The sequence below is a fragment of the Epinephelus lanceolatus genome, chromosome 1 (assembly GCF_041903045.1).
Source record: "Epinephelus lanceolatus isolate andai-2023 chromosome 1, ASM4190304v1, whole genome shotgun sequence".
In the NCBI taxonomy this organism is placed as follows: Eukaryota; Metazoa; Chordata; class Actinopteri; order Perciformes; family Serranidae; genus Epinephelus; species Epinephelus lanceolatus.
Genome location: NC_135734.1, coordinates 28,658,291 through 28,683,821, shown reverse-complemented (window position 1 = coordinate 28,683,821; position 25,531 = coordinate 28,658,291). Strand labels below are relative to the sequence as shown.

At 40.9% G+C, this 25,531-nt stretch overlaps 1 protein-coding gene across 2 annotated transcripts in view; it reads left to right on the top strand.

Annotated features, from left to right (window-relative positions):
• The first annotated feature begins 21,791 nt into the window (after positions 1-21,791).
• The window catches only part of ca16b (carbonic anhydrase XVI b), a 137,555-nt gene continuing 133,815 nt past the window's right edge, over positions 21,792-25,531 (top strand). The window contains exon 1 of one of the 2 annotated variants that reach the window (XM_033626517.2): positions 21,792-22,036. In XM_033626517.2, the coding sequence (XP_033482408.2) occupies positions 21,952-22,036 (85 nt within the window). In that variant the 5' untranslated portion in view covers positions 21,792-21,951. The remainder of the gene's footprint in view (positions 22,037-25,531) is intronic. The other variant, XM_033626516.2, reaches the window with a different exon arrangement.

Genomic DNA, 25,531 nt, shown 5'->3' with positions numbered 1-25,531 from the left:
ATATTTACACACAGTCTCTTTCAAAACAAAGGCATTACGTCGATACAACACCACAAATTGACGTTTTTTTTTTCCTTCAACAACTAACGCACGTGGTTGGGTTTAGGCAACAAAAACATGTGGTTAGGTTTTGGATAAAAGAACAGGGTTTGGCTTTAGAATCTTACGGGACGCAACACTGCTCTCACGGGTGAAAGTCGGTGTTTGCTGTTGCTGCCGGGCGCCATTAAACTCCTAATGGCAAGCGGTCGCATATCATGCCGATGTTAAAAAAAAAGGCTTTTTTCGTTGGTTTCTGACACAGCAAGTCACTGCCCAAGCACCGGATTTTGACGACTTCGGCATGAGACTGGGCCCCTTTAACTGATGATAGCTAGTCCTGAGTGATGACATTTAAAAGCAGAATGCTGATCCATGGCTGAAGTCCCCTGTTATTTTTGCTGCATGTGTTTTTCCACAGCAGAGCAGGTAAAAGAAGTTTACCTGTTGGAGGTGAGCTGTCTGCAGAGGTGCAGTAAGAGCCTGTCTGCAGCTCTTCATCAACATCTCGCTGTCTCTGCTTTCACTCTTCCTCCCTGCTGTATTATTAGACTTGTCTTTATTGAAGAAAAGCCACTAACAAAGTTCCACTAATTCAGTAAAAACACATTTAATTTCCTATCGATTCTTCACAATAAAAGTCCCCCCTTATTTTTTATTTAAAAACTTTGTTGTAAGGCAGCAAAACAAGGAAATGTTGAGTTTTCGAGCAGCAACTTCACACAGCTTCTAATACGGCTGATAGCGAACATGCAACAGCAAAATAAAGCAGATATCTGAAGTGAAAATAGGACACAGGAGAGAAACTAAATTCCAGACCACAGAGATTCAGTTAGAAGCTACAAAATTACTGAGAGCTGAACACACAGAGATGTTTGAAAACGCCTTTCTCTGTGGTCTCCTGCAGACAGAGGTGAGTACAGTCTCTCAACACACACGGCTTGTTTGGGGGGGGAGAACAGGGGTCGTCGGAGTTGGCTGCGGTTGGCGAGACATCACCTCTACCTGCTTGAGGGCAGGTGGCCGGGCTTTTGGATCTACTCCTGAGGCACATCTAAACTGACAATGGAAACACAAATCGGCGCGACATGGCTTTACTCTATGTGGCCAAGAGTGACAGTGGAAAAAGGGTGTAAGTGGGGGTAATTTTAGACCTGAGAAGCTGAACTTTTTGACGTGATGCACCACTGAGCAACATTTAAGGAATGAATTGGGCCCCCACTGCTGAATCCAGTTCTGTTTCTTTGCTGTGGCTCAGCATGTACAGCTACTGTAACATCTGGCATCATTTGGGTTGGAAAAGTTTTCTTGATTTTTGCTGCATGTCATTCCAAAACTGTGGATCTTTGGTCTTTTAGTCTCAATTGGTCCAATTAGCGAACAGAAAAGAGAGAAAAAAGCTGTACACTCTTCTTGAATAAGTGAACATCTTGCTAGAGGAATGGGTCAAACTTTAAACAAGAGTCAATATGTTGAAGCAAGAAAGAACAAGCTTGTAATTCACCAGTGTCAAGAAAATAAGAATAATTTACACTTGACTAAAATCAATGAAACAATTTACACTGAATTGAAAACAAGTATTAACTCCTCCTACAGGGACGGCTTTTCACTTAGCTAAACAAAAATGACATTTTAAACCTCAGCACCAGACTGAATAATGTATTCCACTGCCTCACTGTGAACTTTTTAAAACAATTGCAGTTTAATTACACAACACTTTTTGAGCACAACGTCAAATGAAAAGGAGAGATAAGAGAGACAAATGAGACAAAAATCACCACAGATTGTTGCATTACCTCTGAGCAACTCCCATATTAGTACAATGTGCTAATTGATGTTACATATGCATCTCGTTAGCGGAAGGTATAACCGGTCATGAGGGATCAGATCCATAATTCATTGTTTTACCTGTAAACTTAGATAACAAAGAGGACAGAAATACCTTCATAAATATGGCAGAACAACAGCTTTTGCAGTGATATAAATTGAGCAAATGCAGCGTGTCAGTGAAATATAAAAGATAGTTAATTCATTCGAGGGTCATCATTATCGCAGTTTAAGGTTAATATTAATTACACTGTACATATTTTTTCTGATCCTGAAGGTAATTACACACACTCTGATGCGTCTGTTGAATTACACTGACTTTTGTGTTGTGGTTTGTTATGTACCTGTTAATGAGAATGAACTAATGCCTTAATTATTTCTTGTTTAATTTAGAAAATATCCCTACAAATGTCTTTATGTAATACTGTAAAGGGCCATATGAGGTAAGTTTGATCTACAACTCATGGGGTAAAATGAGTCGACCCAAGTTGGTAAAGCTTTATTTAAACCCAGCATTATTAAAAGTGTGTGATGTCATATTATAGTTGTGAGCACCTACAAGGAGATCTCAAGTGTTTATTGATTTGTCAATACTGTAACTATAACTCCTCCTTGAAACACCGATTGCTGATGTGTGAATGTTACACATTTTTAATCAAATAAATACAACTTCACATGTATACAAACATGAAGTTTTAAATCTAATTTTATTTATAAATACTTTTTCTTTACTCGCTCCAGAGGAGATTTAAGTGGACCTTGAGTGTTTTGTTTGGGTCTGTTTTTTATTTGTTTTTCCTCTTTTATACAAGTATTTCCAGATTCAAGATTGAACCTTGAAGCTCAACATATCTTTGTGAGTTTTAAACTTATTTCAAAACAGTGTTTATTCAATTACAAATTCAATTGAACTGGATTTTAAAACCAGAAAATGTCGATGGGCTAGACACTTTCAGCAGCAGGCAACCTATTGAAAACTTTTTTTTTTTTTTAAGGACAAATTTCTGTGTGCAGAATGCAAATTATTGTAGAAAAAGTACCAATGTTTATTGGGTCATATTTGAAAACAAAAGGTTTTAGTCACCTGTCTGACCAAGGAACAACACAAGAATAAAAAAAAGAGCTGTCAATGCATAGACCTCCCTCTCCTTTCTCTCTCCCACACACACACACACACACACACACACACACACACACACACAATCATACATCATCATAGTACTTGTTGACAACTACAGTAATCTTGAAGTTATACCTGCTTCATCTGCACCCAGCCTCTCTGCTGTTGTGTAACTTCGCTCTGTAGTATGTGTGTGTCTGCGCGTGTGTGTGAGGAGGAGGTCAGCCCTGATATGCAGAGAGCAGGAGAGAGGCCGCAGCATGATACATGAAACCAAAACTTAAAAAAGTAACAATGAAAGAGCCGATACGGCTGAGCTTAGTTTGTCTGTCTGTTAAAAAGGGATAGTGCACCCAAAAATGAAAATTCAGCCATTATCTACCCACCCATATGCCGACGGAGTTCCTGGTGAAGTTTTAGAGTTCTCACATCCCTTGCGGAGATTGGCGGGGGGAGCGGCTAGCGCCCCAGACTAACATCCAAGAACACAAAATTGAAACCACAAAATATCTCCAACATGCTCATCCATAGTGATCCAAGTGTCCTGAAGCCCCGACATAAAAAGCTGTTTCGAAAAACGTCATTTGAACTCTGTTTTTAGCCTCACTGTAGCCTGTAGCTCTGACTGCTTCTCTGTGCTCCGCGCATGGCAGGCTGTTCTCATGCACTTTTCATTTGTTTTCTTACAAAAAGTAACACACCAAAATTTGTACATTTGGAAGGCTGTGTGGCCATTGCACTGATGAATAAAAAGGGGAGTGGATGCAGGTTGGGCTTGTGGATTGGTCACAAAGCACAGGATTTTCCCCAGGAGACTGGAGACTAAGTCATTTTAAGGTATGTCATCACCATGTTTCTTTTTTTAAACTTACCATAGTAGCTTTTCAAAAACACAATGATTCTTAGCTTCAGGTGATGATACATTACTGAAAACCTAGCTATGAATATTATATACCTTTTCTGCCAATATATACCCATAAATCCTACACACTGGATCTTTGAACCTGCCTGTGAATGATTTTTATAAACAGTTAAAGTTATGGATGTTTAACAGGGGGAGTTAAAATTTTTGACAAAAATATAAGAAAACGTCCTAATATCTGCTCACATCTATGTTATTGTGTATTATAAATTTGTATTAAGTGTCCATATATGCCTTATAAATGCTAAATGGGAGGGTGTCGAGTGTCACTCAAAGTTTAACTGTAATGGATACAGGTACTGAAGTCCCTCTTACAGGGCGGATGGACTTTTGTTGGCAGCATCACCTGAAAATACACAATCCCTGCCATCCGAGTTGGATCCCTCTGTTCATTTGTCAATATCACTTGCCATTTTTGCTTTCAAGGGCACATAAACGAAAGGTTGAGTGCAGACATTGAACCTAATTATGCTGATGGTTGTGGGACTCTAAAAGCCGTGGGTCATTAGCTCTCATAAAGGTCTACATGCTGTCCCCTGAGTTACGTTCTGCTGAGGACAGGGAGATGCATCTGATGCATTTTTATTATAGACTCCACAATGACTGCGGAGGGGGGCTGGTCGATAAAACAAAGGCTCAGGGAGTGTCAGGAGTGTATTGTTTTTTCAACTGTCAGGCCTGCCATCACACATTTATATTGAATCTATGCTCTATTTGCAGGCCTGTATCATATATCTGCAGAGTAAGCCGCTATTTTTGTCGCAGCAGTGCGGTGAAGGACCTCAGTGCATGATTTCTGCTGTGAAAGTGACTAAAAAACGACACCAAGTATGTTTGTGTGTCTTCCTTACGACAAGAATATTTTTGCCTCGGCTGAGGATTTTTCATTTTTACTCAAGTTTACAAACACCTGGACAACATAATTTGGAGAAACATGCGTCATTGATTTGCCATTGAAAACCGCAGCACTTTTAGCGTACTTCCTTGAATTTAAAATTCTGATGTACGTTTTTTCAGCTAGATGTTCCCCCCCCCGGGACATGTATCTATCTCCCCGGCACAATAAGGCTTGATTTATTTTCAGTCTGCTCTGTGCATTCGATAATGTAGTTTAATCTGATTCAAGGCAGAATCCTGGCATCCAGGTAGCGAACGCTCCTATTTGTCTGCTCTTGGATTTGGATCCATCTTTTTCTCTGGGACCTAAAACAAAGCATGTGCTGGATGTGAGCCACTACACAGACGAGTAGCTCAGAAAATGATCTTCAGCATGCATCAATCCGGCAATGATTCAGGTGGGGAGACTGAATGGAGCTCGTCTGCAAAGCTCTCATTGCGAAACAAACAAATTAAGGTGTCTGGATAGTTGCTCGACACATAGCACTGGAAGGTAAACAGCTCATGGTAAAAGAACTTTTTAATGAAATGCAGTGTCTGTTTACATGTTTAACACATATCCATTCAGGTATGATAGATATTAGCCCACTATTCTTACATAGACCTATGACCACTGTGAAGTACTTCAAAGGTAAATGATGTATTGCATAAAGGTCACACATACGGATTTCAATTAGATTTCATTATAACAACCAGGCCACCACAGCAATACAACAATATATGACCTTTTGAGGCACATAAAGAAGGCTTTTGAGGGTGTATTGATGGTGAAATTGATTTTGTCCTTCCATCTCCACGTGGTATCACATCTCCTATATATAGAAATACCACAATATGCTGTAATCTTACTTGACTGCATGGTGTTATCATGTTATCCCTCACCCATGTACAATAAAATGCCTGCAGGATGCTTCGAAGCCAGGTGACATATTGCAGCTGGAGAACATAAAGATTGCCTCACAGGTGATCATGTGTTAGGAGGAAGAACAAGATGAAAAAGAAGAAGATACACTAACCCAGGTCCAGGCATAATTGCTACGACAAGAAGAAATCCTTAGTCACAGGGCAAAGAGACGTCTCCGTGGGATTCAACTCGACGGTGCAAGCTGTTGAGCTCTGATTTGTCAATCAGATGACACATACGTCTGTGTACTTTGCATACACTGTCACTCAGAGATATATCATGGTATGTACAGAAAAAAACCTGAGGTACAGAAAATAAAGGCAACATAAACATGGCACCGTCAACAGCACCTTTCCTCAAAAAGTGTGAATGCCGTCATGACCCTGTCTCACTTCACGTGTCTGATCTATGCAACACGTAAAGTAATATAAGCGAGTAGAATATGTAGACTGTTGCCTGTGTTATCCATCATTAGTATGACAGTGGGCCCCTGGGCACACATATGCAAAAGGCCCTATATACCACCTTTGCTATACAGGAGCAAGACACAGACTCTGGGTTGTTTTTTTGTCTCTTTGCAGTCATTCTGTGTCTCTTTGTGGTTGTGTTGCCCATTGTTGCAGTTAATTTGTGTGTGTTTGCAGTTCTTTTCATCTCTTTGTGGCCATTTTGAGTCTTTTTTGTCAATTTTTGTGTCTCCTTGTGGTTGTTTTGTGTCTCCTTGTGGATTTTTTTGTCTCTTTGTATTTACTTTGTGACTCTTTGTGGTTGTGTTGCCCATTTCTGCAGTTCATTTGTGTGTCTTTGCAGTTTTTTTGCATCTATTCCTGTCTTTTTATGTACCTTTGTGGTCATTTTGAGTCTTTTCTACTTTTGTTTTTGTTATTTTGTGTCATTGTTGTAATTTTGTGTCTCTCTGTGGTTGTTTTTTTGTCTCATTGTGTTTGTTTTGTGTCTCTTTGTTGTTGTTTTGCCCGTTTTTGTAGTCAATCTGTTCCTCTTTGCACTTCCTTTGCATCTCCTTGTGATCTTTGTGTGTATCTTTATAGTCATTTTTTGTCTCTTTGTGGTTATGTTCCCCATTTCTGCAGTTAGTGTGTGTCTTTGCAGTTTTTTGCATCTCTTTGTGGACATTTTGAGTCTTTTTGGTCATTTTGTGTCACTTTGTAGTAATTTTGTGTCTCCTTGTGGTTGTTTTGTGTCTCCTTGTGTATTTTTTTGGTCTCTCTGTTGTCATTTTGTGTTGTTGTTTTGTTTTGTGGTTGTGTTGCCCATTTTTGCAGTTGATTTGTGTGTCTTTGCAGGTCTTTTGCATCTCTTTGTGGTCTTTTTGTGTCTCTTTTTGTGTTGCTTTGTGGTCATTTTGTGTCTCCTTATGGGTTTTATTTTTCTCTTTGCAGTCATTCTGTGTCTCTTTGTGGTTGTGTTGCCCATTGTTGCAGTTAATTTGTGTGTCTTCAGTTCTTTTGCATCTCTTTGTGGTCTTTTTTGGTCACTTCGTGGTCATTTTGAGTCTTTTTTTTGTTATTTTGTGTCACACTGTAGTAATTTTGTGTCCCTGTGGTTGTTTTTTTGTCTCCTTGTGTTTCTTTTGTGTCTCTTTGAATTAATTTTGTGTTTCTTTAAGGTCATGTTGTGTCTTTTTGGTCAATTTGCATTGCTTTGTAGTCATTTAATGTCTCCTTGTGGGATTTTTTTGTCTCTTTGTAGTCATTTTGTGTTTCTTTGTGGTTGTGTTGCCCATGTTTGCAGTTAATTTGTATGTCCCTGCAGTTCTGTTGCATCTCCTCGTGGTCTTTTTGTGTCTCTTTTTGGACATTTTGGGTCTTTTTTTGGACATTTTATGTCGCGTTGTAGTGATTTTGTGTGTCCTTGTGTTTGTTTTGTTACTCTTTGTGATTGTTTTACCTGTATTTGTTGTTAATTAGTTCCTCTTTGCAGTTCCCTTGAATCTCCTTGTGGTCTTTTTGTGTCTCTTAGTGTTCATTTCGAGTCTCTTCCTGGTCAGTACGTGTTAATTTGAGTGACATGTTGCAGGTGAAGGCCAGGAGAGCCCCTAACATTTTGGGCCCCTGGGCTGTTGCCTGATAAGCCTGTTCAGTAATCCATCCGTGATTATTAGGAGGTACTGAGCCATGCCAGCTGAACTAATTGTTATAGGTGCAAAGACAAGAGCCCTCTGCATAGCCTGTGACATTAGGTACACAGTGTGTGTCCTGTACCTTTGGGTTAAACGTTCAGATTAAAATGGATACAGACAGTATAAAAGCAATCCAGCGTTCAGACATTTAACAGTTTACTTTCATTTAAAACAACAGGGAGAGTAAAGATAGATTGTTCCATTATAAGAGTAAAGAGACCTAATTCAGACTAATAAAGTGCTGTACGAAGTTTGACCTTGCTGCTGGGTTGTTTGTAGTGTGAAGCAGTGCCAAGCATGGCTACTGCCTGGAATCTATTTTTCTTTTCTTTTTACTAGATTGGGTCAATAAAACCACCGACACATACGAGACAAGTTAAGCCTGTTCCACACAGATACAGAGTTCTATCAAATACATGCTGTTATATTTCTTTCTTTTGAAAAAAAACTGTGCATGACAAGAATAGAGGACAGTGGCACATTTCCCAATAGCAATCCTTTTGTTCATCTGCATAACTTCAATTTTGATAATTGCATTGCTCAAATGGAACTCCAGGCACCTGCCCAGCAGCACTATTTGGCCGCTATTGCTTTGCGCTCTCCCTTATGCTGCATTCAGACTCTGGCTAGTGATTTTACACACACACACACACACACACACAAAATATTCATCCCTCAGTTTCGCATAAATTACATCTCATTATCAGTTATGCATACAGTCACATACTTTTACAGATATTATTAATGTTATATCACTTTCATCTGTTACTGTGTAATTGGCTTCAGATTCTGCGCTGCTTGTCATCTCTCCTGGGTGCGATGTCTTTAATTTTGTTGGTGTGTCTTTGTGGAAAAAAAAAGAAGCCATTCTTGAAATCAGCCCATATGTGGTGTTTAGGTCAAAAGAAAAAATAGGCTATACTATAAATTGGTTCTTCTGGGAAACTCTGGCTTATTTTCTGTTAAGAACACAACATATTTTCTCTCAGTATATACCATCTTCTACAAATGGAAGTCCTTCATCTGGCGTTGACCCGGTCAATTTGACCGTTCTTGTTGTTTCAGTTTTCCACAAGACCTTCTCATAACTCATAATCATAAGAGTACTTCACAGATTTAGCACCGTATTCCTAAAACTCATTATAAACGTCTGCAGTTTAAAAAAGCAGCACGACCAGGTATGTTGTATTTTTTATTCTAGGCATTCTTCTTCCTTGTCAAAATCGACATTACCCACAACACAACTCAACACCCAACACCGCTTGAACACAAGCGGCAACCTCTGGGCTTTAAAATAAATCCAATGCAAGTGCCAAAAACTGCATTTCCTTGAATAGCTACTTGAGGTCCCATAGCTGTCAGCGTTAACATGCCCAACTTTACAGCAGAAATAAACATGTTTACAAGCTGGTACAAAAAAACACTTTTGGTCACTATAGCTACTTTCAGCATTCCTGACAACTGTGTGTGTGGAGGGGGATTTTTCAAGCGGGATTTATACTTACGCATTGAATCAATGCCGTGCCTACACCCTAACCTTCGCCATAGTCTGACGTGCACTTTCCCAGAAATGTAAAGCGGGATTTATACTTCTCTACTGAATCGACGCCATACCTATGGCGTAGGCTCTGCATCCACGTAAAGCCTGCATCATACCCTACATCGTAGCCTGACGTGCACCTCCTTACACGTCTTGGCGACGCAGACCTCCTGTCTAATTTTGTAAGCTGAAACCATTTCCCTTAGTGGAAACAAAGCGTTTATTTCCTTACATTCCACAGAATAGAAACAATAAATTTTGAAGACATTAAAGCCCCCACAAAATAGCTTTTTAAGTCTTGTTTGTGATTTATCCCTGCTTCATATCCGTCGCTAGGCTAATTTATACAATGTAAAATGCCATAGGCTTGTGCTAATAACATTAGCATGTTATATTTGTTTGGAAAACATGTTTAGTGAACCTTGTGAGTTCAATTTTGTAAAAATTACATTTGTTAAATGTTGCTGTTGTACCCAGCTTTATATGAGTAGAGGAGAAGTTCATTAACAAATTGTAAAATGCCATAGGCTTGTGCTAATAACATTAGCATGTTGTATTTGTGGGGAAAATGTGTCCAGCAAAAGACAAATGCTTTGTCTGTGAATGCTGCCAGTTACAGTGAATCCGATTTGTGTTCTTGTGTTTGAAATTGTTGCTATTGAACCATGTTTAATGGTGTTTTGAATCAACTAAACTTTACAGCACTTCACAGAAACCTCACCGCCAACTAGTGTTTTGGAGATGTAACTGCAGAGTGACACAGACACACCGCCGCACAAGTAAAAATGCCCACAACGGCGTACGCTACGGTGTAGTATAAATCTGCCTCAACTCCGATAAATGATATTAAGGCTTAATGCTATACATAATTATGGGCGTGGTCACTTTGAGTAACAAGTGGCTGCCTATGATTGACAAGTTTCTACCACAGTGACAACAATGGTTAGGTTACATAACCCTGGCATAACCCCAGATTCATGGGATATAGCAGTAGCTATAACTGTTGGATGTCTAAAAATGTCTTGTTTAGTGTTTGGTTGTACTGAAAGACCCTCTAAGGAATCAGATATTCAGATTTTCTGGTAAATGCATTTTTTTTAGTGGCCTTAAGCCTGTTTTTTAATTTATTATCACAATAGAGTGTTCCAGGGCTGACATCAAAACCCGGAAGTTTAGCATAGCGCTGGTTCCCGGAAGAGAAAGTGAATGTGATTTTTGCATTGCGTTTTGGATTATGTCAGAAAATAAGCTCTGTGGCTAACAAAAGTTTATGATACTTACAGGTTTTGTTCAGCGAGATAATCTTCACATATGAACACCTTTCATACTGCATTTGAAGCTTAAATGTGATCGGCAGAAGTAAAAAGCTAACGTTAGGCTTTAACGGACTACATGACTACTCCACGGTCACATGACTCTTGACGTCACTGCCACTAAGCTTTCAACTGATTTTGGCTGCTTTATTTTAAAAACATTGTATAATGGGGAAATCGGACTGTTTAAGCTAAATAAGAAACTGTAATGGCGGACTGCCAGCACTCTCGCCTGTTCGGGGGTGATGACGTTTAATGTCCCCGACAGGGTTTGTAGTCGTATTGAGCAACTTATTAGCAACCGCCTTTTTAACGACACGTAAAAGCTTCAAAATTCACAAGTAGGGTATTTACTGACGTGTTTTATGTCATAGAACAAAACCTGAAACTCGCTTAAGCTTTTGTTAACCACAGACCTTATTTGAGGCATTTTACCAAAATCCCATTCAAAAAACGCATTGACTTTTAGACGAGAGAACCGGAAGTGCTAAAAGCGCTAACAGAGTTCCGGGTTTACTGGCACACTCTATAGCTGTAAATGCATCATGCTAACCAAGCTAGTAGCTAGCCTTAGTGTTATCTCCATGTCACTTCCGACTCTCAAATTCCAAGATGGCGACGGCCGAAATGCCAAACAACAAAAGGGGGGTCCACAGACCAAAAGGTGACATAATGCTGGCTTCGTCCATTATTTTATACAGTGTATGGTCGGACATTCAGGCATGTTATGTTAGTCATGTGTAATGTGGCCTTGCACCAGGATTAGTGAGAGTAAGGGAGTTAAGCAAGGCAGTGATAACACCCCACCTCACAAAACATCAATTGTGCTATTTATTATGTTCAAAGCTAAATTAAATGAAAATATATGAAGTATTTGCATGAAGTATTTCTGCATTGATTTAAAGGGCCGCTTAGGTCCATGGTCAGTTCAACCCAACAAAGATCATTTGTGGATCCAAAAACAAAATATAATGAATAGACAGATGAAGCCGACAGGAATGAGTCAGCCCCGTCTGAAGTTATCAGACTGAACAACAGTTTCATGGGGAACAAAAGTGCATCAGGTCATGTTTTTAGCTCTCCTCTATAGTCCGGTAAAAGTAAAAGCACATGCTCCGAGAATGTTAAATTTCTATCAGGCATAAAAAATGTAGAGACATCCAATGACTGAAAGGTTAAAAATGTGTCCTTGTTTATTATAATATAATTCTGCATCAGGCCAACACTCGCTACCTCAGCAGGTTTATTAAGTCTTGGAATAAATTGTCTATAAGTTCACTGATGGGATCCAGCATGAAGCTTGTATTTGGTGTTTTATATTGGTGATTATGCAAGCGAGCAGAGACTCATTTAAATGATTAGTTGTGGCAAGAAGACCCTGGGATACCTGATGTCCGTGGGAGGCTGTGGATGAAGTTAAACAAGAAAGCTCTGTGGAGCTTCACACTTAATGCACACAGTTGTTAACTAACACAAAAGACTGAGGCAGAGCCATGAGCTCAAACACTAATGCGCTATATCATGCTCAAATCATGTTATGGATGTGCTGTAAAGCACAGGGGAGCGAGCTCTCGGCCTGGGATGCTGACAAACTGATTTCCTTTATCAGGACGCATTACTCTGACAGCTTATTTTGTGCAGCGCTGTGTGGCCATGTGTCCAAACATCTGCCAGCGCTAGCAGTCGCTCTGTGCCTAAAAAGACGCCAGCTAGTGCCAGGAGGAAGATAAATGCAGCAACTTCTGAATTATTGAGGAAAGTCAGAGGTATCTTAATTTTAATGACTTTGGACATGAGGGGAATTTGAGGATTGTCATTGCTCTTTTCAGTCAGAGCAAGGACATAAAAGCATCCTCTAATTTAACAAGGAGCCAACTTCTAATCTATTTTCGGAACAGTGGCGGTCCCAAAGCGACTGAAATCAGGATTAATGATGAGACACAAACCTGTGTTGACTGGTGAGTGACCAAGATGCAGCAGCCACATCATGTAACTGTTACAGCCATCGTTCAGAAACACTGAGGTTTTAAACTATATCTGTATTATTTTCCTCTCTTTTTCAACCCAGCAGATAGCGTTTGAATTAATTCAACTGAAGATGAAGATATGATGTATGCATGCATGCAAATTGCTGAAGCAATTCAAGAAGAGCAATTCTGTTTCTCTCTCTCTCTCCCTCTCTGTTGATAAACGGCGATAACTTTCAACAGTCCTCTGTGACTTGCAAATTAGCGGAAGTTGTTGGAAGTGAAATGAAAATTGATCCCTGAGCTTTGCTGATCCTGGTACAAATGATCTGTAAAAGAAACACTGATGTTTTACCAGGCTTTTCACAGAATCTGGGGTGAATTTTTTTTTTTCCCCTGCCATGTTGGAAGACGACAGCGGTTGCCATGTGCCGAACGATGGTTGCTATGTGTCGAGAACACACACAAACAAAAGTAAATTGGTGTCTCGCAGCTCGATATTATAAGTCACAATGGAAAACTAATATCATGTGTGTCTTGTGTTTTAACCTGGTCCTGTGGCTGTCTTCTTTGGACAGCAGTTACCATTGGTTAACACAAAGACGCTATGCAAGGCCTCCATACACTGCGTCAAGTAAATTATTGTGGCTTCAATATCCCATATTAAACACACTGACACTCTGACTCTATATTCTGGATTTCTTGGCTATTAAATCATCCATCCAAGTCCTTTGCTGGGATTCGTTGCCCTTCTGTGACAAATGAATCTATTATATTCTTCAGCAGCGTCACTGATGGTCCTAGGTGGTTTGAACAACTGCAGTGATTAATGGCAACATGAATTTTGCAGACACCCTCTACTGGCTTCAAATAGTAACTACTACCGCCTCAAATCATTCAAGTCATAACTCTCTTTCTCTCCCTCTGCCAAACTCCTTTTTTTCCTCCTTTGCTCACATCTCCTTTATCCAACACTGACCACCCAAATCTACAACTGTCCATGTTTCTCTCATTATCTCCGCATTACAGGAAATTATTCTCCATCCTCTAAAATTAGGTCAACTGCACCAACATATAACATCATGGCAACAGCTCTCTGCCATTGAGAGTTCACTATTATGTTGATGAATGAAGTAATTTGCACATATGAAACAAGTGTATGATCTAATAATGATCCAAAAACTAATTGTGAAAATGGAAACAGAGTGGCTCAGTTAAAGCACAATAAGTGCCGAATTTCGTGTTATTTGTTTTAACGCCGACTGCCAGTGGAAGTCCTCACACTGATGGAGACAGGTGACAAATAGAATATCATCAATAATCAATACAGGGGATAGCAGTTGCACCTCAGGAGTTGTATCCACATGTTTCCACAGGAGCCGCAGAGGTCCCCATCTGCTCTTAGGGAATCGTGTTGGTTTGAGTGTTATTGCTATCGACACCCTTCTGTTCTCGGGGGCAACTTTTGTTTTGATGCGCGTTTGCAAAAGTCAAACTCAAATCCTGATTCCCTCAAAGGAATCATGAGCACATTCGATAACAGACACTAAGCAGGCTGCAACAAAATTCACATTTTACTTTGCAACGTCTTCCTGGTTGCTTATTGATTGTCTTCACACCTTTCCACCAGCATTAATCATGAATGCAATCCTGTTTGGCAGCTGACTTCCCACAACACACGAATGCATCACGCAGGCAGGCAGACCTCTCAAATCAATGCGTGCATGACAACACAACAGTGGCATAACTTTGACAATAATGAAATTAGACTGTAATGTTGTTTAGATTGGACTAAGTTGTCTGTCTTACCACAGAGAAATTACAGGGTTTGTACAGCTTAAGGTTTAAGGCTTTTTCAGACACCACTGGGAATGAAAATTAAGACAATTTTCCAATAACCCAAATTAAAAGTAATAAAAAAACATGAACAGACATCAGGGTTAGGGACATTTTTGCCCAGATGTTTATTGTAACATAGAACATAACATTTTTTTGTCTCGTTGCGGGGACGAGGGAAGAACAGAACTGGTAAATACCTGCCATTTGTTGGCGGGTTCTCTTGGTAACCTTGTGTTCCTCACTCTGCATGTGGAATTCTGCTGCCCTGATTTCCATCATGCCGAGTTTGAAAATCTCTCGCCCTGTACCAGTTTCAGCCATGCTGCAAAATGTTGGTTAAATAGTTTGAATTTGCACCACCCCATGTGGACCAGGGTACAGTGGAAGCAGTGGATCCTTCATTCAGATAGGGACAAATCTGAGTGTTGTTAGATATTTCATTCATTCATTTGTAACTGCTTATCCTGTTAGGGGCCGCGGGGTTGTTGGAGTCTATCCCAGCTGACACTGGGAGAGAGGTGGGGTACACCCTGGACAGGTCGTCAGACTATTGCAGGGCTGACATATAGAGACAGACCTACTGGCAATTTAGAGTCACCACTTAACCTGCAACAGTCCTGTCTTTGGACTGTGGGAGGAAGCCAGAGTTCCTGGAGAAAACCCACGCTGACACGGGGAGAACGTGCACACTCCGCACAGAAGGGCTCCCCTGTGTTCAAACCAGGAACCCTCTTGCTGTGAGGCAACAATGCTAACTATTTGTGTGTCGTTAATGCAAAAGGCATTCTGCAAGTATTTATAAAAATTAGATGTAACCAATTCTTTAACATTCTTAACATGCAGCATCAGAAGACAACTGCCTGTGGTCTTGCCGGAAGACACAGAAGTTTTTGGACGTTATAGGACGGGAAATTAATAAAATCTTAGCCACTGATCTAAGAATATATATTTCTTTGGATTATTTGATATGTATCCTGCACTCGAAAGATGATATTTTCCACAGAACATGGGAGCCTTTTCTGTCCTATATGGGATTGGACAGTTCAACTATTCTTATAATAGGGTTTATGTAGTGGATTTACATGTCTTGTCATTTGTTTTCCTTTCTTTTAGTGTAATTCTTGAGTCTCTTCCCTTTATAAATGTTTGATCTGTAAGCTGAGTTGAGTTGTTTTGTTTGTATATTCTGTTGTATGTAATATGAATTGTTTTCCCACCAAAAAAATCAATAGACATATTAAAAATAACATGTTATCTCAGTAAATCAGCTTAAAGATGCAAAACACTGGTCGACTCTTTTAGTCTTTGAGTTGCTGTAGATCATTATTATAGCCAGCGTGCCTTTTCTGATTCTATCAGCTCCTGAAATTGGCTTTAAAAAAGACTCCAAAGGACGAGCATTACTTTTTTACAATGTAGTTCTAATGCAAATGTTACATAACCTACATTTTCATATGAGTTGAACTGGCAATCGTTCGCCATTAATCAAGCTGGAAATACGCACAGAGGGCAAAGCATCACATTTTGCAGCTGGAGTGCATCCCACGCCTTTGACACTGTAGTTTTAAGGCATATTTTTTAAGACTAAAAGACAACCAAAAACTGGTATCGACTATAGAGGCTCACTTCTGAACTGCTCTTTGCAGTTTTAGAGTGCTACCCTTTTTAAGGTTGTCCTGCGCCTGGCTGACAGACACTCGTGACACTGTCCTGAAGCATTACCGCGGAGTAGATTCAGTGCAGAAACATGACACACTGATGTGAAGAACCAGAGGACGGACCAACAAAAGATAAAACTATTTGGGCAGAGTAATAATGGTAAAAATAGCTTTTGATTAAATAATGTAGGAGATTGAGAATCAAATAAATTATATATGGTCATAGCCTGAATTGCATTACATAATTCATGCACAGAGTCGTACATTATGTACCAACTGTCAACATGTGAAGTGTGTTTGAAAAAATAATAGAAGTGTGATTCTCAAACCACTTAAGGGCAAAGAGGAGGGAGACGCCCGTGGGGACGGTGCTGGTGTCATGGCCGGACACGCATGAATCATGTATATTGCAGCTTTTCTTTTCTTTTTTAATCTGGAGCACAATTTAGCTGTCAGAGGAAGTGTCGGGATGCCTTTAGGGTCTCAACTCCCAAAGGGTGATGAGAGATTAGAATGTCAAATGTCACCACGCACTTGAGAGATACCTTGTGAAACTACTGCACAGGAAACAGTGGAGGCTAGTTTAGGGTTTCTTTGATTTTCCAAGGTCTTGGCTTGAAGCTCTGCACGATGCTTTTAAGACAGAAGAAAAAATAATGGTCATGACTCATTTGGCTGTGATTGCTTTTATGTGTTGGCAACTAAGGGAAGAAAGCAGCAGCTCCGCATGAGAATGTAAGACTTTGACCGAATCACTGCAGCATCACCTGAGTCCATTTACTTCCAGGTTGGATGTTATGCAGCTCGCAACAACTTAGCGCTGTATTATTAATTATACTGTTCCCTTATTTCACCTTTTAGAAATTCACAGCTCACTGCATGCAGGGAGGCTAATAAGTGTTACTGTTCAGGAGAAAATTGACTTTCAACAGGGGCTGAGATGCAGCCGCAAAATGAGTCGACAAGCACACACTCAACTGATGAAGAACTCCTTAACTGCGTTTTTCTGTTTTGTTCAATATTCTCAAGTTGAGATTTGTCATGAAGAGCATGTCACCCATCTGTTTTGTTTTATGGTTGCTTGAATGCAATTTATTGGAAATTAAAAACAAAACAAAACGGAACACTGTGGAACAATTACATCCTTTTTATTAAAGCTGTGAGCCTGGATCATGTCAAGGCTGATTTCAAAACAGCTGCGAGGCAATGTTTCACAAAAGACACAGAGAACATTACAGAGCCTCGTGGCTTATTGCTTAACTTAGGACCACAAATGCTGCTGTGTTTTTTTAATTTGGGACTGTCTGTTATTTAAGTTACACTCACTATTTCTGGAGCAGTCATACACCAATACATGAAAAGTAATGTGCTGAAACAGTAAGGTGACGTCTTTAAATTGCAACAACCGTATCAAATAAGACAAAGAAAAGCAGCACTTCCCCACAAATGAGAACAAGGTCGTAGCCATGGAGTCAACATCAGGGGGGATCCAATCTGCTATTGGGTCTGCTATGGTGCAGTAGTTAACTTTGTCGCCTCACAGCAAAAGGGCTCCTGGTTTGAACACGGGGTGGGGGGCTCAAACTCAAGGTGAGGGAGCCCTTCTGTGCACTCCCCATGTCGGCATACGTTTTCTCTGGGTTCAAGACATGCAGGTTAACTGGTGACTCTAAATTGCCCGAGCGTGAATGGTTGTCTGTCTCTGTGTCAGCCCTGTGATAGCCTAGCAGCCTGTCCAGGGTGTACCCCGCCTCTCGCCCAATGTCAGCTGGGATAGGCTCCAGCCAAACCACGACGCCCAACAGGATAAGCGGTTGCGGAAAATGATGAATATCCAAGCAAGTGCAGCTATACGGTAAAATGGCAGTTTTTAAAACCAGGCCAACTAAGCAGGATTCGCCTAAAATCAATATATAGACTCACACAGATGTAATGCCTCTCAGACATCACTTATGACCCACTCTCAGTGTGTGGTGGTGTATTTATCTGCAGACACTCTGTCCTCTGCCTGTATTTTCTTCTTCATTTCTGTGCTGGAGATGTTTATGGGTGTGTGCTCCCACAGCACTCAGGTGAGATCAGGACTTAATAAAAAGGTAGTGACCAGGTGCCAGACTGTCAGCAGCAGACATCCAAGAGACACAGCGGCAACAACCCCGTAAATATAGCAAGGTGAAATGCCAAATGAGAGTGAGTCTGGGGTTGGCTTTTACTCTCACTTTCACTTTCAAGCAGTAACTGACAGTTTTTCATAGTATACGTTTATTTACGATTATGACTACATTTGCTGATGGTTACTTCGGACAGTGCTGCGTGGCTGCCTGTCATAGCATAGCAATTTTTAGTTTTTAATCAATACACTATATTGGGAATGGGGAACTGGAGGGGTCCCCCCAATGTGTATTATAATTCCTGCCTTGACTGACAATCTAGGAGCAGAGAATGTCATTTTTAATTGAGATATAAAAAAAATAGCCGCAGATTGATTTTCTGTCAACTAATCGATGAATTGTGTCAGCTATATATCCTCCCGAGACCCCAACTTTTGTTTGGTATGCATTTTTAATTTCTCCTAGCTATTTGGGATCAGTAGGACCTGATTAGAGTAAAAAACTAAACACTGTCAACAATAATTAAGTCCCAATCTCCTCAAACAAGTACTATCTAATTGACAGCGTCTTAGCTGTTTGTATCGCATATCAAACTATAAACATTATTAATCATGAATACACAAGTTTCAACCATAACGTGATCAGGTTTTGGACCTTGTCCACTTTTGTGTCAGGGTTGGCTGCAGACTGACTCGGCAGAGATGGCTGCCATCTTGTTTTTACATGGATTAGTGTATTGTGGTTTCTCTACCACTAGATGGCACAAAAAAAGGTCTAAGTTAAGTAGAATGAAGATTAAGGTCCAGGGAACCCAAAATGTGAGGTCCTCATATGAGGACACAGGGTCTCAGGAGGTTGACTTACGCCATTCCACTGGATGCGTGTCCGTTGCGGCGCTGGTTATCCGCTACGTGCTCCATTGTCCGTCAACACCCACTGGCTGCGTTTGCTCTGCGGAGTGGTGCAGCTCCGCTGGACAGTGGGAGTCACGAGGACCCACGAGATCTCGCAAATTCACGCATAATTGCGTGATATAACAAGATGTAGTTTCTATAAACAGAACCATAAAACCAGAGGAGTAGTAGGAAGACATCTCGGTGCACCTCCATGATTAACATCTCCTTGTCCATGGTGTCAACGGGGTGAAATGACATCTTAAAACCTCTGACCTGTTGACTTCAGGCCTGCCTCCGCCCATTATGACGTTTTCAAGGTGTAGTGCAGGGAAATATGATCCTTCATGAACACTGTGTATCTTATTTTGAAAATGAACCAGATGTTTTATTTTGTTTGTGTGCACGACTTCCTGCCCCGCACGATCTGCTCTGTGCTGAATTGCTGCGTTGTGCTCCAGCGTCCGGCAAAAATAGAAGTCCTGCGTATTTGTTGCGTAGAGCTGTGGAGTGTCGCAGCTGTGACGGAGCTGGTGGAAGCACACACATTGACAAGAATTGAAACGGATCGGCTCTGCTGCCGTTCCGGAGCGCAGACGCAACCAACACGCATCTCTGGTGGAATGTGGGGGTTAGACCTGTTGTCCTCATTCGCGGACACTTTTTTGCCATCTAGTGGTAGTAAGAGCACAATACACTTATCCATGTAAAAACAAGATGGCAGCCATCTCTGCCATGTCAGTCTGCAGCCGATCCCGACACAAAAGTGGACAAGGTCTAAAACCTGATCACAGTTTATGGTTGAAACTTGTTTTTTTTTTTTATGATTACTAATGTTTGTAGTTTGATACGGCAAAAAATTTGACCAATTTTAGCAACAGTAACAAGCTAAGACGCTGTTTATTAGGAAGTACTCGTTTGAAGACATAAGGACTATATTATCGACTCGTTTGAGGACATTGGGACTTTCTTATCATTGACTATGTTTAGTTTTTTATACTTTTCCGGTCCTGCTGATCCCAAATAGCTAGGAGAAAGTAAAAAAAAGGCATACCAAATAAAAGTTTGGGTCTCAGACGATTAAAACTAATTTGAGTTAAAGATAACTTTGTGTGGTTATTTGAATTATTTCTTATGTTTTACTGCTTTGGTGACACATCTTTTCACCCTCTGCACATAGGTTCCCTGAGTCTATTGTAGAGACATTTTTGGAGTCTGCATGATTGATCAAAGGACCATTCTCTCACATCACCCGACAGACAGAGGCAGAAAACAATACTGAAAAGAATTCAGAAACTGCTGTTCAGGTTAATTGCACTTGATCAGTCAGAATACAGTCAGGTCTGGAGGATTGTCAACCACACTAATGTTTTGCAGTGTGCATGGAGGTAGTGCAGCCTGGAGGATCGTGTGAGGATGCCCACGAGGCTGTGGGGGCTTTGAAAAGGTAGGCATTTTGGAGAGGAAGCAGATGGCCCACATTAAAAGCAAAGGGCCCTTGTGACTGTCTTCAATGGCCCTGCAGAGAACTGGGTAATTAAATGAGAAATTTAATCAGATTCCTCAAATTAAATGTCCAGCTGGATAGTTCTGCAAGAACACCACTGACTACACATTTACCTAAGGGAGTGTCACCGGTGGATGCATAATTCTCCAATCAGCACACACTCATACACGATGATATTCCAGGTGATGATTACTGCTAAAGTATTCCATTCACAGTTCTGCCAGCAGGAGGCAAAGGGACATCACTGTGTGGCCACAGGAGGGTCGTTTTAATAATGGGGCCTGGGAGGAAGCAACAAAACAGTGAGATGACTGGATGGGGGTTGGAATCAGTGGATTCTCTTCTCTCTCTTTGAACAAGGCTTCAATTCCGTGTGTAGATCCTGCAAAACGGCCTTGACAGTTTTTCATCATGTTTGATGCAACATGTTTGATGCAACATTTAAAAGAGGCAGCACAATCCAGCGCGCGCGTGGACTTTGGTGACTTGACAATCTGACACGAGCCACTGATTTTTGGAGTCTTCTTTATCAGAGACACAAACCCAGACTCTGCTGGGTCCGTTCCGACTCATCTTGCATTCAGCAAATCCGGAGAGCCGCCTCCCCTCCCTCCGCTGCTCCCGCCCCGCGCTGGCTCCCTCTCACACGCAGCCTGTCCTGTAGGATGGGACCAGCAGCCAGATATCCATGCATGCCTGACCGCTAGTCCACTTCCTGGATGGAAGAATGGGACATTTCCAGCACCACTTTTCTTCGCATTGTGCATTGCCCTTCGTGACGCTGACGCCGCGGATAATCGCTTAATAATGCCCACGTGTAATCAATAATAATCGACCACTTTTTTTTTCACCCCTGTAGTTAAAGACAGCGATTGATCGCCGATTGACCCCTCCAGCACTACGGGAATGTCGCTATCTGGAAGCCCGCTACAGGCACGGTGGAGTCCAACACATTTCCAACTGTTTGTGCACAGCCGTAGTGTGCGTACCGTGTTATTCCTCGAAGCTAAAAACAGCCTGTGCTCGGACTGGAGGCGAATAAATTTGTCTTTTTGAGAAAAGACACAGTGACTCCGCAGCCCGAGCCGCTAACCGTTTTACTTTGATGCTCTGCCTTCGTGGCTGCTGTGCCAACTTCGTCTCAGCTTCGGTCGTGTGTGTGTGATTTTCCCTTTTTCTTCTTTTTCTTTTTATATATATATATAAAACAAGAGAAAAGACTGAGAAACTTTGTCACCCGTTGCCTTCTTGTTGCTCTCGATGAGCTGTCTAACATGCGGAGAATACGGGAACCGAGTTACTGGTGGATTTTATCCTTAATTTTTTTAACCTTGCCCAAACACAAAGACTGTCATCCTGGTAAGTACTCACAGCTCGGGTTAGCTTTCATTTACGTAGCATATAAGTACTGTTGTTGAATTTGTCTGTGTATAACGAAGGGTAAAAGCGACTTTTGCTTGTCGAGTACAGACATTTTTTCAGAGGCAATGTTCAGCCTGGGTTCCACTAACGGTTACTGGGCCGAGCCGAGTTTAAACGTCCAACGGTTAAACGTTAAACGCTTAGCCTCCATGTTATTGATTAGGCAGCTGGACTATGGCGCAAACTATCCCCTGCTGTTAACGTTAGGGCTAAACATTTATTCACTAGTCCCGCTAAACAACTCCTGTTTGACCCTGACGCTTTTACACGTTAGCTACAACACTGCTTGTTCATACAACATGGTGTCTCAAGACTTCATCAATCTCAGGAAATGTAGCTAATATAACATTCCTGTGAGCACTCAGTGTGATTTGTGAGTTACTTTATCTCCCGTGGAATTATTAGCTGTGTGTCTGCCTGTATCTGTCAGACACTGTAGTTTTGTTGTGGTGTTTATAAGGTGTCCCCAAGTTTTATTACAGGCTTGCTGTAGTTGTGGTCGTGGTTTATGTGGAGGTATAATCTGTGTGTCTGCCTGCTGTCATGTGCGTAGGTAGGGACGAGGATGAGGGCGATAGTTAGCGCTGTTGGCTCGTGGATGGATGTGGATGGATGTGTGTGTGTGTATGAGGGGCGATTAATGCCACGGGAGCACAAATGTAGTCCCTGAAATATCTAGAGTATGGGCTACCAGTTTGAGATGACTGGTGTTCATGGGTGAAGATTTCAGGGGGGACGAGGGGGACATGTCCCTCTCAGTATTTATGTGCAAAAGTGGAATGATTATGGCCAAAATGATTTTCACAATTATTTTGATCATTTCTGAGTTATTTATAAATGCAAGACATAACCCGTTACTCTTTTGAAAAACAATATTACTTTATGTATTACTTCCTACAAACAGTAATTCATTACACTAATAGTTACATCATAAACAACTCATTATATTGTAATAATGATAATACATTTTATTTATTTACAAAGTGTTACAAAGTGCTGTACAATAAAACTAAACACAATTAAAACACAAGAAAAATAAAACAAATAACATGTCATAAAATGTAATCTAGTAAAATATAAAATAAAGAAAATCAAGATAATAAAAGGTCATTAAAATCAGTAATATAGCAATAAAACAGACAGACACCTCAGATAAAGTCAAGATATGCTTTCCGATAGAAGTATGTTTTTAGTAGGGATGTTCCTGGCGACTAACTTCCCTGTCGGCCAAACGAAAATTTTAATTAAGACTAGTCGACTAGTTTAATAAAGGGAAAACGCTCACATAACAGTCAAAATTTCGTACAATTTATTGTGAAGTATTAGAAACATTGTCCCAAAAAGTATTGTGTGCATTAAGAGCCCTTTGAAGTCTTGACTAGTTGCGGGCGGCTGCGTGACAGTGAAGTGGCCTTTTACGTGAATAAAACACAAGTTTGTTGAACCAACAAATATCTCTGGTGCCGACTAGCGAGGGGGCGGACGTTTAATCATTTAAACGTCTAATCGCGCGCATCCCTAGTTTGTAGGGGAGACTTTGACAAAGCCAGTGACTCAAACAGCCTTATATCCTCAGGCAGGTCATCCCAGAGCCTCGTGGCCCTGGTGGCAAAAGCTCTGTCCCCTTTGGTCTTCAGTCTGGACTCTGGGACAAGCTGCCTGATTATCTTAAACTATGTAAAGGTTCATAAAGGACGAACAGGTCTGAAATGTAACCTGAAGGCCATGAAGAGCCTTAAACAAACAGGGAGCCATTGTAAGGAGGCTAAAACTGGTGTGATGCAGTCGTGCGTCTTGGTTTTGGTTAAAAGCCTTGCGGCTGAGTTCTGAACAATCTGAAGTCATTGCAAGGATTTTTAAATTGAGATATTACTTTTCTGTCACACCCCATAACATTTGTATTAGCATATCTCCCCAAAATTGAGATGTGTGCCTTTGTGTGAATGTCAGGGTAATCGCTGTTGAGTGAAGCTAATACTTGATAGTGTCTATATACCTGGGGGCTTTCTGTTGCCTGTGACTGGTATTTTCCCAAGGATCTGCCCGAAAGATGAAAAGTCACTCATGGAGCAATTACATCCACCACATATCCAGCCACAAGCATCATCACTTCTTTGTAGATGCAGCTGTCCATGATTAAAATCAAGTTTTGGTTGTTTAGCCAGTGCAGGGCTACAGCCGACCTCTGCGGCCGAGGAGGGTGCACCTTTGGTGGGGTATATTTCCTGGAGCTTCATGTTGTTGTGTTGTGGGTCGTAGTAGCTGAGGTGTTTCAGACTGGAGGTTTGGGAACGTGTGTTTTGCAGTGGAAAGAGTTTTAGTATGACTCCCTGCAGCAACATTGCTCTTGTCATCTTTCCTCCCAACAAAAGCAAAGTAATGGGAATATTTCCAACTAGCTTGCTGCTTTATGATGCGTGTGCACAACACAACGATTATGAAAATGAGTCTGCTGATGTGACTGTTGTATTTCAAGTCAGTAGTGATGTGATATCAAAAGTAACGTTGTAATGAGTTGTTCGGTTTTGGAGTAATTTTGATATTATAACTGAAATTTCATTAGTAATTAGTTACACTACTCGTTACTAGAAAAAGTAATATAATTACTGTAATGCGTGACTGCCCAGCACTGCCCAACAGCATGATTTTTATGTGATAAATTGTGCAGCCCTAATTCTGTTCCACTAGAGATTTAAGTATTAAAGAAGGCTGATGGATTAACAGGTGAAATATTATGCTGCATTGAAATGGAGCTCATGAGCTCGTTTTTGTGACACGATCATGTACACGAAGTTGTGAGCTGGCAGCTCTCAAAAAATTTCCACTTATGAGGTTTTGAATACTACAACAAGGTGGCATTCATATGGCCTTTCCTCGTGAACATGGTAAACACAGCCCCATTTGAACGCAGCATTAGTGCTGTGCAGCCAGAGCTCAACACTACTGGACAGTTTATCACAGCTATCAAAGTTTGTGACTCTTCCTACTAGAGAAGGTCAGATATTCCTCAGTGTTACTATTACCACTTGTGATGAGAGCAGTATGACAATACAGTATGTGACCGTGGTAATAACCTAGAATAGAGGTGAAATTTGAATCTGGTCACAGAATATGGTGCAACACAGGCCCGTTTTCCAGTTCGAATAATATTTACCTAAGAGCTGCTCTCTGTAGGTTTAGTGTATTACTTGATTTGGATTAAAATTAATGTAAGGCCCTTTGTTAGCCTCACACAGGTAACAAGTTGGGTCGAGGGTTGAGCACACACTGATGCACCTATGTTGCTTTTAAAGGGTAAAAACGTGACAACAAGCAGAATATGTATGTGGGAGCCTAAAGGAGGTCTGATGGCAACATAGGACAATGGCAAACAGACATCTTAAACTCAAAATAACGCATACTTAAGTTGATGTTTTTGTCTTTCCCCTCCTT